This window comes from Phaenicophaeus curvirostris, chromosome 13 (genome assembly GCF_032191515.1).
Source record: "Phaenicophaeus curvirostris isolate KB17595 chromosome 13, BPBGC_Pcur_1.0, whole genome shotgun sequence".
Taxonomy (NCBI): Eukaryota; Metazoa; Chordata; class Aves; order Cuculiformes; family Cuculidae; genus Phaenicophaeus; species Phaenicophaeus curvirostris.
Window position 1 is genome coordinate 3,414,950 of NC_091404.1, and position 13,122 is coordinate 3,428,071.

Here is a 13,122-nt window from a genome sequence, read left to right on the forward strand (position 1 = left end):
TTGGGGAACTTCAGCTGGAGCTTTACTCCCTGTGCGATCATTCTGTGCTGGTGTGATGCTGTCCTTGGTCAACCTTTCTGCTCCAGCAGAAGAGCACCAGCCCCATGCTGGGCTCTTCCCATACCCCAGAATATCCTCAGGACTTCCAGGAACATCCCGTCAGCTCAGAAGGAATCTGGGGCTGCAGGTGGACTGGACTTGGGTGGTAGCTTGGGCTGCTGCCTTCTCTGCTGGAGCAAGCAACGAAGAGTGGGGTGCATGCACCCAGGGGAGTCACTGCTCTCTAGCTGCTGTTTTATTGCCTTCAGGAGGGGCTGCAGGTGGAAGCAGGGTGTCATGGACATGCTTGGTCTCAGCGTAACTTGCTGTGCCAAGCAGGGTTAGCAGAGAGGTGGCATTCAAGGAGGAACAGCGCATGCTGAGCCGCCTCTAATATTGCCAGCCCCTAAATCAGAAGTTATTTTCACACCGCGCTTGCAAAAGAATCATAGAATAACCAGGTTGGAAGAGACACACTGGGTCATTGAGTCCAACCATTCCTATCAAACACTAAACCATGTCCCTCAGCACCTCATCCACCCGTCCCTTAAACCCCTCCAGGGAAGGTGACTCAACCCCCTCCCTGGGCAGCCTCTGCTAGTGCCCAATGACCCTTTCTGTGAAAATTTTTTTCCTAATGTCCAGCCTAAACCTCCCCTGGTGGAGCTTGAGGCCATTCCCTCTCGTCCTGTCCCCTGTCCCTTGGGAGAAGAGCCCAGCTCCCTCCTCTCCACAACCTCCTTTCAGGTAGTTGGAGAGAGCAATGAGGTCTCCCCTCAGCCTCCTCTTCTCCAGGCTAAACACCCCCAGCTCTCTCTGCCGCTCCTCATAACTAGGAAACTATTTCAAATGCCCTTTGTAAACTAAGAAGGTGGCTTCTGTAGTCTTTGGTGTTTCTGTAAAGTCATCCCTTGGAGAGGTGGTTTCCCGGCCGTTGCCAGCCAGGTCCTGCCACAGCAGTTCCTAAAGCAGCCCCTTCATCTGGCACTTCCAGGAGGTGGTTGGACTTATGGCACCTCGAGACCTGATGAGGTCTTACCGCGACTCCTGTCCACGTTCTGCACAGCTCCTTCCAGCCCCATCCTCAGCTGGATTCAGTCCATTCAGCTGGATTCAGTCCATCTGCTTGATCGCACCGCATGGCTGATAAGGCTCCGTGCCTCTTGTGGCAGCTTGTCTTGGTGTGTTTCCATAGCTCACCTAGGTTATCAGCAAGAGGGCTGCAAGGTGTGGCCAGGCTAGGAATTAAACATCTCATCCAAATCCCATGGAAATCAGGAGCAAATATTCCCCTTTTTTTTTTTCTTTTCCTGTGGGCTTTAAATCAAGCTGTAACTTCTCCAGCATCTGAGGAGCTGCTGAAGCAAAGCCCCGACTCAGGCTGATGAAGCCCTGAGTGGTTTCCACCGGAGGAAGGGCAGCCTCTTTGCTTCGTGTCTAGGAGAAACTTCAATACCATGTTGCACAGATTGCCAGGAAGAAACCCCTCATTCAGGAACTCCAGCTCCGTGTCTCGAGGACAAGTTTGGGGCTGCACTTCCCCTGAACCCCTTTTATTTCCTACTCTCTGGTTTTCTCCCATCGCTTTTCTCCAACCTTGCCTTGACCCAGGTGGAAGGAGCTCACCGCTGTCACGCTGGGGATAGAACAAGGGGGTAGATTGTGTAGCCCCACTCTCCAGGGGCTGGTTCAGTGTGAATCCCACTGAGTCTGGAGCCACGGCTGAAGCATCTTTCTCCTGGCCCCAGATTTTACCAAGGTTTCCTTCCAGTGCTGGAGCTCGCCCAGCCCTCCTGGCTTCCCGGGGCTTCGCTGGGAAGCGTTGGGAAGACAAAACTCTGCTCTGGAAGCAAGGCTATTGTTCTTACTAATTTTAACTTGATGTTCTTCCCAAGCCTATTTTTATTCATTGCTTGCGGTCAGCCCTTTCTCTCAGGTAGAGCAATTTGCCATGGGTCTCTTTTTTTGCTGTGTTTACCAATTTTAATTGAGCGATATCTCCTTTTTACAAACTCGGAGCTGGAGGTGCTTTTAAGCACCCGTTGCTGAGCCTCTCACGGAGTTTGCTTTGATCTCTGCAGGTGAGTGTGCTTTTTTGGGGCCAGAGATTGATCCTGCTTATTTGCATGTAAATCTCTGGGTTATTAAGATCAGAATCTGGCCCTTTAAGTTTAATACTTTGCTTTATGCTTTTATTTCCGCGTTTCTTAAAGTAATTTCCAAAAATAACAACCTTCAAACATGACGGGGCCATCTAACGTTTTTTCTGCCTTGGCTGGAGTAGAAGGAACATTTCTGGAAGTATATTATCCAATTTAACGAGCCTTTCCTATCTTGGCTTCGCTCCCATCCCTCACCCCCTCTCGGAGTTGTTTTGGACGGCTCTTTGGAGCCCTGCCACCTAATCCTATTAGAAGGACTTTCATTACACTGTGCCTTGTGTTTGTAACCAAGAAAATCAACTGGAGAGGGGGGTCCTTTCCCTCTCCCTCACCCTTTTTTATTTTGCTTGTTGTTGAGACAAGAGCCTGGCGAATCCCATGCGGTTCCCCCGCAGCCTCTGCTTTCCTTTTTATCGCTCCTCTCTGCATTTATTAAGGCAGACTTCAGAGTGAATTGGATCCTTGCAAACTTATAATTAATTTGGAAGGGTCAGTTCTTCCCAGGCTAGTGAGGGCTTCTTTGTGTGGTCCTTGTTGAAAGGCAGACGTTGGAGAGGCTGTTCCAGAGCTGGGACTTGCTTTTAATAGGGACCTGGCTATTTTCTGAAAGTCTCACAGCTCTTGAGGGTTTGTCTCACAGCTCTTGTGCGGGGCTAAAAGGGTTTGCAGAGTGCTCGCTTTGGGTGCAAAACAACAGCCTAGAAAAGGATTTTAGAAAGCAAGGAGCACATTGTCCTGGGGGCTGCACAGAGCAGGTCATGCTGAGATCCAGTGCCTGAAGCTGGGAGATGCTCCGGGAGGTCCCCTCGCTTGGGTGCCATGTAGGGCTGGTGGCCCTTTGTCTGTCCATCCATCTATCCATCCATCCCCTGCCGAGGAGACCTCTTGCTTCTCCTTGGAGATGGTAGCCTGAATTTATTTTCCTGACTGTGTTGCTTTTCTTGAAGGCTTTTCCTCCCCAAAGTAGTCACAGGAGCCATTAAAGAGAGAGGGTGGAGGGCAGGGAGAAGAGGACATAATCTGTGACTAATAAAAGTTTCTGAAAAATGACAGATACAGTGGTTTTCTTCAGAGGTGGATCAGAAAAAGGTGTATGATCACAATCCTGGCTGGGCAGGGATTTAATCTCACCTGGAGCAACATGTGTGCGATTCCCATCAGCAATGAGAAGCCCTTGCTGAACGTGGGGTGTGGGGGAGGTGGGGCAGACCCGGCTCTGGGGAGTGGGCAGGAGTGATGGATGAGTGTGGTACCTGGAAACGCAGAGCTATAACTCAAGATATAAAATTCAGCATAGCCAAAGCCAGGGAGCAGAGGGGTGTGAGAAGCTCGGGGGGCTTTTGGCTGTGGAGAAATCCCCTGTGGAAGCAGCATCAGTGAAAGCATCATTACACACATAGCAAGGACCGTTAGATGAAAGTGTTGGAAGCTCAGTGCCTTCCCTGGGACACAGATGGACCCAGCAGAGGGGAATAAAAAGAAAATTTGGCCGTGCCTTCATCCCACAGGTGAACAGCAAGATGCTGCAGATTGCACCCCGGCCATGATGCCAGCGAGCAGTGCAGGCGATAACCATATTATTTATGAGCTGTTCTGTTAATTAACAGTGTGATGGGCTGTGTCCCTGCTGAGACTGCCTTCAAAGCTGGAGTCAGTCCCTGGCTGGTCTCCTTCTGGCACCTGTTTGATGCCCCACCCTGACCATCACCTTTCTCTTCTCTCTCTCTAGCATGGGTCGGCTCCTTGGCCATGGGCATGATTTTTTTCTGCTCTCCCATCGTCAGCATCTTCACTGACCGGCTTGGCTGCAGGACCACGGCAGCTTCAGGAGCTACCATCGCTTTCATTGGACTCCTCTCCAGCTCCTTCACCAAGTAAGGATGCAGAGGGGCTGTCCAGCTCCTCCGCAAGCCTTTCTTCCTCACTGTTCCCCACGCATGGTGACCACATGTGCTCAGCCTTTTTCTCTCAAAACTGAACCAAGTTGCGCTTTTGTTCTTACATAACAAGGCAGTGAAGTTTATCTAAGCGAGGGACTTTATTTTATAGGATTTCAGCCCTCAAGTCCTTCATTTGACCTTTAAAACAGGCAGCAAGAAGTTTCCATGCCTCTTGCAGACGGCTCCAAAGAGGCGCTCATGGACAAACCGTTCTCCTTTGCAACCAGTTTCACATTTGGTACTGCAAGTAAATTAATGCTTAAAATAATATTTGGTGGGTTACACCTGGCAAGAGGGAGTTTCAATGTAGGACAGATGGGGTTTGGAGCAGTTTGTGCTGTTCCTGTGCCAGCTCGGACGTTTGCAGCAGTGCGAGGTGATTGATGCTCCTCGTTTTCTGTAGCTGATCCCATGCCATGAATTTCTGCTGGCAGGTGCTTGCCCATGTGCATTTGGATGGCAAGTGTACCTGACTGCATGTGAGAATCTTTCCAACTCAAGATATTGGCGTCTTTGTGGGAGGGAAAAAAAAAGAGGCCACATCTGGTGTCCTTTATGTGGCACTTGTTAAAAGGAGTCTCAAAGGCACCATGGAGACACCCACCAAAGTGTCATTTGTCCCAGTTTTTCTGAATAAAAACATTGCTTTGGGTTGGATTTCAGTTAAAATCAATATTGTTTTAATTAAAATGCTTCAAGAAGCAGTTGTTTGTAAAAGCAAATACCCACTGGTTTCCCACAAGGCAACTTGCCTGTGCGGGGCTCCTCCCTGCCCACACCAGCTCCCTTTTGCTCTGGTCAATGAGACCCAATCCTGACTCCCCTTGGAGATGTGCTGTGATGGTTCCCCATGTCCCCATCTGTGGGACCCCCCACATCACAATGGAACCTTTTCCTCATGTCCAACCCAACCATCCCCTGGCATCTTCCTGCCAATCCCTTGGGTCCTGTCATTGGTGGCCAGAGAGAAAAGCTCAGTGCCTGCTCCTCCTCCCCTGGTGAGGAAGCTGCAGGGTGCGATGAGGTTTCCATTCGGTCTCCTCTTCTCCAGGCTGAACAGATCGAGTAACTTCAGCCACTCCTCATGCATCTTCCCTTCTAAACCCTTCACCAACTCCGTGGCCTCCTCTGGATGATCTCCAGGAGCAGCTTCTGAGCCTCCTGGCAAAGCCTGGGGGGCTGGACCCGATCGCAGCCAGGGGACTTGGGATGCTAAAACCATCTTGCGCAGGAGCACAGGCAGCGGTGTGGAAGGAACCACCCTCTGCAGCTTCCTCCACAGATGCCACCGCTTTGTATTTCAGAGGATAAAGTAATTTGAGAAAGTGCAGTTGGTCCTGAGGGAAGGTGTGCCCGGGCTCCTGGCAGTGCGGATCACAGGCGTTTCCCATGTACTCTTGCTTTCCTTCCAATCAACAAAGTCTGGACTCACCATCACCATTGTAAAATGCTCATGCAAAGAAAAAGAGCTCTTGGGAGCTTATTGCTGCCAGTGGCTTGTTGTGCTGCACTTTAAAAACAAATCAAAGAGTACAGGCAGAGAAGAATATTATTTTCAGGAGAGCTCCGGAGCTGAAATCCCCATTTCCTGCTTTCTTGCTCTTGGTTCACATTCCTTTGGCTGCCTTTTAAGGCAGAAAGGAGCCCCTTTGCAGCTGGACGGTAGAGCTGGAGGCAGAGCAGCAAGACTGTGGGATTTGGCAGTGCTCCATCTGGCCAGTCCCAAAATTCGGAGCTAGCAGCTCCTGTTCATCCAGAACAATGGAGAAGCATTTTTTTTTCTTTATCCCCCATTGCCAGCTCCCCACAGCTACAGCTGGAGATGACCCACACTGCACCGGCTGGGCTCGGTGCACCTGTAAGGGGAGGCACAGCCTGGGGTTGGTCAGCTCAGGCAGGGCTTGTTCAAGGCTGATCAACCCTTTACCTCCTGATTTCTCTAAAATGCATTTGCTTTGTCCAAACAGAGGAGCAGTGGTTCCTGGCACTGCACTAGGATGATCTTAAACCACGCTCAGCCCCAGAGCCCCCATGGCAGGACCACAACTCATGCTCACTGCCTCCTGCTCCTAAAATATTGGGAATTTGGTATGAAAACCGTTACATAAACAAAATATTCTGAAAAGCAGATCTCTGGGAAAGGCTGAAGTTTTCTGGATGAGGTCGAGGTGGGACTTTTCTTCACTTTGCACTGGGGCATCTCCTGCACCCCTCTTCAGCCTGAGCCACCACAGTTCTTACATGGCTTCAAGAAGAGAGAAATCTTGGTTGTGTTAAGGCTTCACCTTCCCTCTAGTTTTAAGGTGGATGTTTTAGCCTGAGAAATGATGAATTCAGCAGGGCTGTATTCATATGCCCTCCGGTGCTGCCCCAGCCCTCCTTTTCTGCACTGTTGTTTTGTGGTGGGGTTTGAGTCCCTTTTTATCTGTCTCTCCTTCCCCTCCACAAGTTCTGCACCAGTGGACTGAACCAAGGCTGTTCTTCTTGTGAGATGAAAGTAGGAGGCAGCCGTGAGAGCGAGGCCTTCTTGTCTCAGGAGATGTTATTGTCCATGGTAGATCTCGTTATCCAAGGGAGATGATGCCGCCCTTCCCACCGACGAGCAGCTGGCTGATTCCCAGCATGCAGGGCAGGAAATCCTGGCTAAGAAGCAAGGCTGAAAGAAGCCCCTGCTTTGCTGCACTCATGAAGGGGTGTCTTTAGCATCAATGGGGAACAGATGGGAACCATGACATTTGTCTCCACTTATCCAACACATCAGCTTAATAGCAGAACCAAAGCTGGTGTGACCCAGCTGAGACGGCCAGTGCTGGTGTGTGGGAGGTTGGAGACGGACTGCACAGCCCAGCTGCTTGCCTGACTCCTGCAGTGGGGATATCTGATGTGGCTTTGTTCTGGAGAAGCTGGAAATTGCCTTTCATGACAGTCATTTGTCTTTGAGCCACTGGGCACAGCAAGCATGTTCTGCTTTCTGCTTGGCTGGCTAAAGAGATGAGCATGTAATGGAAGAAATTATGTGCTTGTAAATGTTTTTTTTCAACTTCAAACCTCTCTGTTAGGTCTGGGCTGCTGTCTTCTTGCTTGCTTCATGAGCAGCACTCAGTATTTCATGAGTTGCTGAGTTTTGGAGTAAAGACCCCATTTGTGTGGGATCGCTTGCCTGGTTTCCATCACACTTCCCCCCGCGCAGGATTTCATGGCAGACTTTTGCAGCTGAACTCATTTCATGGGGATGAAGAAAAAAATCCTTTTTCTGGATAGAAACACAATGGATTATTTGCACCGCATAACTTCAGGCTCCTTTCTCAGCCGCTTCTGTTGGGAAAACTGGGCTGGCACTTGGGAAGTGGCTTCTTCCAAGGGCTCTCAGGACTTTCCACCTGTTTTGCAGAGCAGCCGCTTTGCTCCTTCCTCAAGTGCAGCTACCAATATAAGGTATAAATATGAGGTGTGTTAGCTGTCTAATTGAAGGTCCCAGAGGAGCTTAAAGAAGAACTTAATTAGCCAGACTGGAGCCAGGGCAGAAACACAATGTTCCTTTCCTAAGTGCCTAATAACCAGCACGGTTGGTGCCTTCTGCTTTCAAACACTGGGTGCAGAATGTTTTGAATTAGTCCTTTCAGTGGAAAAAACAATGGATTTCTAGCTAAAAATAACCCACCCTGTCCACCTTAGAAAATCTTGCTTGCTGTAATTTAAAAAATATTCAGTTTAAGTAGACTTCCCAATGAGGGCAGGTTGGCTGCTGCCTTCTCTTGCAAAATGGGCTTCTCATTTTCCCAAAATGTTAAATCCCAAAGATTTAACATGCCAGCTGTGAAATGAGGATAATCCTTACTTTGGGTAGGGAATAAGCTCTTAGAGGTCAGACAGTCTGTGTAGAACCTGTGGTATGTGAGACCTGGGTCTTGACTCCAGGTTTTTTTGCAGGACCCAGGGGAAGAAGACTTCCTTACCTCTGCCTAACAGCACCACTTCAATGTGTTTTATTTTTTTCCCCACTAGGTCTCTGGAAGTTCGTTATTTCACGTATGGGATTCTCTTTGGCTGCGGCAGCTCCTTTGCCTTCCAACCCTCACTGGTCATCCTTGGTCACTACTTCAAGCGCCGCCTTGGCTTGGCCAACGGCATCGTGGCCGGTGGCAGCTGCCTCATCTCTGTGCCACTCCCCTTCTTCCTCAAGATGGTCGGGAAGGCCATCGGGCTGGCTCATACTTTCCAAGTACTCAGTGCCTTAATGTTCATCCAGATATTCTTGTCTCTGACCTATCGGCCCATCTTGCCACCTTCTTGTGACTCTCAGCACGATGGGCAGGACAAGCTGGGCAGCCGGAGCGTGCGGCAGCAGTGCTGGGCCCAGACACGCAAGTATTTCAACTTGAGGGTTTTCCGGAGAAAGACCTATCGTATTTGGGCCTTTGGAATTGCTACTGCTGTCCTGGGATATCTTGTACCTTACATGAACCTGGTAAGAGCCTTGGCTGCGACAGGGTGGGGAGGGAGGTCTGTTTGCTGAGAATGAAAAGGCTCCTCTGTGCAAGCAAAGAGGAGGTGGGAAGGTGAAGATGAGTAGAAGGGACAGAGCCACCAAAAGCTTCAACAGGAACAATGATGGAAGGAGACAGCTTTTTGATGCTCCTATGTGTCCTCTGTGCCAGGTCACTTCCCATGGCTCCTGGGAACAAGCATCAGTAGCAGGAGGGGAGGGAACTGTTGGGTTTGGAGTGTGCAGAGGTTATGTGTGCCAGTGGTGTTGACATGAGGGTCACACAACTGCCCCCAAAGTCACAAGTCCTCAGCAGGAAGTCTTGTCGCTTTGAGGGATACGAGAGGGATTAACTTACTGAAGATTCATGCCCTTGCGTCCCTCCCACCATCGCAGGTAAAATATGTGGAGAAGCGATTTCAAGAAACCAAGAAGGACTGGATCCTCCTGGTTTGCCTCGGAGCCATGTCAGGGCTGGGGCGCTTGGTTTCAGGCCGCATTGGTGACTGCATACCTGGGCTGAAGAAGATTTACCTACAGGTATGTTGTCTTTGACCCACTACGTAGCTGCTGGCTCACCGCTGCAAGTCAGGGGACAGCATCTCTACATCAGCATGGACACTCTGCTTAGTAACTGTCAACCACAACTCCCAGATCCCTACTCATTATTATCTGACACCCTTGTATCCTGTTAGGGAAGAAAATGTATTATAGAAATGTGTACAGAAAAGTTACACATTTGACCTGACATCTCAGTGTCCTTTCAACTATTAGTCTCTGTGGTCCCAACTCTTCCCAAGCTGCTGGACACCTTCTCACCTTATTGTGTTATTTTCAAAACCGAACTGCTGAAATCTAACAGCTAATCCATCAGATAATCCTGCCTAAAGCTTCTTAAAAGGTTATTGTTAAGGGCCTCTCCAAGACGAGAGCCGAGGATGGATGGCATTGCTGGTTCTAGAGGAGAGGGTGATGTCATTGACCTCTTCATTATCATCTACATACTCATCGCCTTCATGTCCATCCAGATATTCTTGTCCCTGACCTTTCAGCACATATTAGATCTCAGGAAGAAATGTTTTCCTGTGCGGGTGGTGAGACGCTGGCCCAGAGAAGCGGTGGCTGCCCCAACCCTGGAGGTGTTCAAGGCCAGGTTGGACAGGGCTTGGAGTAACCTGACCTAAAGGAAGGTGTCCCTGCCCATGGCCAGGGCTAGGAACTGGGCGATGTTTAAGGTCCCTTTCAACCCAAACCATTCTGTGACTCTATGATCTTACAACATTTCCTGCTACCCACCCCTACTCAGCCTTCACCCCAGTGACTTGCCACCCGCTTTTGTCTCCCCAGGTTGCATCCTTCATGCTGTTGGGCATCCTGTGCATGATGATCCCCCAGTGCCGAGGGTTCGAAGGCGTCATTGTCATCTGCCTCTTCCTTGGCCTTTGCGACGGCTTCTTCACCACCATCATGGCCCCCATCGCCTTCGAGCTGGTGGGCCCCATGCAGGCGTCCCAGGCCATCGGGTACCTCATGGGGCTGATGGCCTTGCCCATGACTGCAGGCACGCCAATAGCAGGTTGGTAGTGCCACAGACCCGGCTGCTGGGAGGAAGGGAATGCTTGTAGCAATTTTCACTTGTGGTGATGTTTTGGCATGATACCAGATGTAGAGTTTTGAATTTTCTGGCTTGTCGTGTCCCATGGGGGCTGAAGCATGGGTGTAGCATCACTCCATCTCAGGGCCTTTCTCTGGGCTGAGGTACAGTGACCAGTGGGGCAAGAGTGAGGGCAACTCAAGTTCACATTAACTGATTCCTGTTTGAAGCTGAGCTAAAATCTGGTGGATATTACTTTTCTAGAAGTCATTTTAGATATCTGGGGACTGAAGGAGGCCTACAGGAAAGCTGGGGAAGGACTGTTTAAAAAGGCTTGTAGAGACAGGACGAGAGGCAGTGGGTATAAACTGGAGAGGGGCAGATTTAGACTAGACATAAGGAGAAATTTCTTCACGATGAAAGTGGTGAGGCACTGGGACAGGTTGCCCAGAGCAGTGGTGGCTGCCCCATCCCTGGAGGCGTTCAAGGCCAGGTTGGATGGGGCTTGGAGCCCCTGATCCAGTGGGAGGTGTCCCTGCCCATGTTGGGGTTGGATATTGATGGGCTTTGAAGTCCTTTCCAACCCAAACCATTCTGTGATTCCATGATTCTATGAATCTGCAGGGGAACAGCCCCTTACCCACTTTTCCTGTTGCCTCCTGGCCCGCAGGGTGCTGGGAAGAGCCACCTGAAACTTTTGGTTGTTTAACACCGTCTCAGCTTGTATTTGGGTTGCGTCTGATTGTGTCTCTTGTTAAATAAGAGGGGTGGCTGCGGCTTTCCTTCTTGGCTTCCTTACTACCCAATGTTGGCTGCACACATCCTTTAATCCAGGGCTAAAAACTCCAAGGAATGCAGTGGAAAAAAAAGATTCTTTTAAAAACCCAAATCTCCCCAAATCTGGTGGTTGCAGCAGGCTGCGGCTCTCACTCGAGGGAGGAGACGGGTCCGTCATTAGACTGATGTGGCTGTTGTTGTTCTCTTTCAGGATACCTCAATGATTATTTTGGGAATTACGACGCAGCCTTTTATTTTGCCGGAGTCCCCCCCATCATCGGCGGCTTGGTGCTCTCCGTCGTCCCGCTGATCCATCAGAGGATGCTGAAGAAGCAGCGCCTGGATTCTGGCAAAGACAAGATGCTGTCCTCGGAGGCCGTGGTGAACGGGGAGCTGCTGCCGGGCTGCCCGGCCTCCGAAGCAAACGTGTAAGGCCTCACACTCGCTGTCACCACCAGCAGCCTCTCCGCAGCCCAAGCACAGGCCCTTTTCTACACGGACGGACCGTAATTCTCAATGATCGCCCATGCACTATGTGCGTACAGAAAAAAAAACCACAAAAAGTTCTTCTAGTTAAAGGCTATTAACTAGCAGAAATGCTCAGTTTTGATTTTGAAGCCGCCTTTTTTTTTTTCCTCTAACCATTTTTTCTAAGGAGAAGTCTCACCGGGATTCAAACTTGATCGATCTCCCACTGTGCTCCCAGGTTTTCTACATGTCACGACAGAGGTTTACAGCTAATAAATGCCTTCTTAAAGCAGGCCACAGAGGGAGCTTGTTGAACCTTGCAGCTGTCCAGCCTTCTCCTCTGGTCCCACTTGGGTGTCATGTCCAAGCGAGACAGCCCCCTTCCCGTCCAGCGCCAGAGGCTGGTTTGGAGCCAGCACATCTGAAGGAGGAAACGCTGCTTTAGTCTGATGCACAAACCAAATAAATGGTCAGCGAGTCCCACTTTAATCTTCTCTCCGCCTTTTCGGGTGCTCTTCCGCAGCCCTGGGGAGCTGCAGCTGGACTGATGCAGAGCTTGGCTGGCTCCAGTCCTGCCACCTTCATCAAACAGAGCCACACAGGAGCACCTCCTTCCTGCAAAATATGCCTTAAAAACATGTGGACGAGACCAGCAGCTCCCTCAGCCGCTTTCCACCTCCCATTTTCTCACCCAGCAACTAATCATTTGGCTTTTGAGGAGCGAAAGAGAGGGGCAACTCCCAGTGCAGCCCACAGTGCCAGCTCTGCAAAGGGAAAACCGTGAGCGAGCTGCTGAGAAGGGCGCTTGGGAGGCGTCAAGACATGCAGAGGTGGGACAGAGCCCCAAGTGTCACTGCTCTGCTCTGTGCCGAGCGGTGGCTTCCCTGCCCCCAGGGACGCGGGGATGCAGCTGGCGTGGGGCAGAGTCGTGTATTATGCTGCGATAACCACGAGTCAGTATTGGCAGGAGAAGCCCGGTGTTCCCAAAGGATTTTAAAGCCCCAAATTTGTTTAGCTCCTAGCCCGTGTGTTGCCGTGCAGAGCGGGTGCAGGGTCAGTGTTGGCCCCAGGATGAGAGCTCAAGCAAATAGCACAGCCCCTGGGTACCCAGCATACAGGGCGAAGGCAGAGCTCAGCCTGGTGTAGAAACTCATCACCTCCAGGCACTAACGATGAGCGTGGCACAGAACAAGGGAAATCCTTCCTCCCCAGTGGGTCCTCCCATGAGCGAGATGCTGGCTGGGACCAGGGTACCCTCTTCCTGAGAATAATAACTCAGGAGAGAGCAAGAAACAAAGCTCGCCTTTATCCTGGCTGCAAAACCATCCTTCATTCATTTTTTCCTTTTATTCATCTGCCGTTAAAAAATGAGAAGCCTAAAGAGGGATGTGCACTGTGGGAATCATCCCTCGGTCCTAGGTGAGGATTTGTAACACCAAGGCAAATATTTGCTGTGGAAACTCAGTTTCAGTGGAGGACCCCTCGACGGGCAGCGACGGGAGCTCTGTATGTGGGCTCAGGAGCCTACATGCCTCTCTGGCCCTGTTTTTAATCCATGTTGATTAATGCATTATAAGGTCTTTGTTGATTAATGCATTATAAGGTGTTGTGGCCCTTTCGTCCCTGGAAAATTAACTGGTGTGTTGTGACGTGTCC

General features: G+C 50.4%; 1 protein-coding gene across 1 annotated transcript in view; it reads left to right on the forward strand.

Moving 5' to 3' along the window:
• Window positions 1-11,852, forward strand: part of SLC16A2 (solute carrier family 16 member 2) — a 51,443-nt gene extending 39,591 nt beyond the window's left edge. The window contains exons 3-7 of the mRNA XM_069868026.1: window positions 3,931-4,075; window positions 8,147-8,609; window positions 9,024-9,167; window positions 9,975-10,203; window positions 11,210-11,852. Coding sequence (XP_069724127.1) covers window positions 3,931-4,075; window positions 8,147-8,609; window positions 9,024-9,167; window positions 9,975-10,203; window positions 11,210-11,430 — 1,202 coding nt within the window. The 3' untranslated portion in view covers window positions 11,431-11,852. The remainder of the gene's footprint in view (window positions 1-3,930; window positions 4,076-8,146; window positions 8,610-9,023; window positions 9,168-9,974; window positions 10,204-11,209) is intronic.
• Window positions 11,853-13,122: the final 1,270 nt, after the last annotated feature.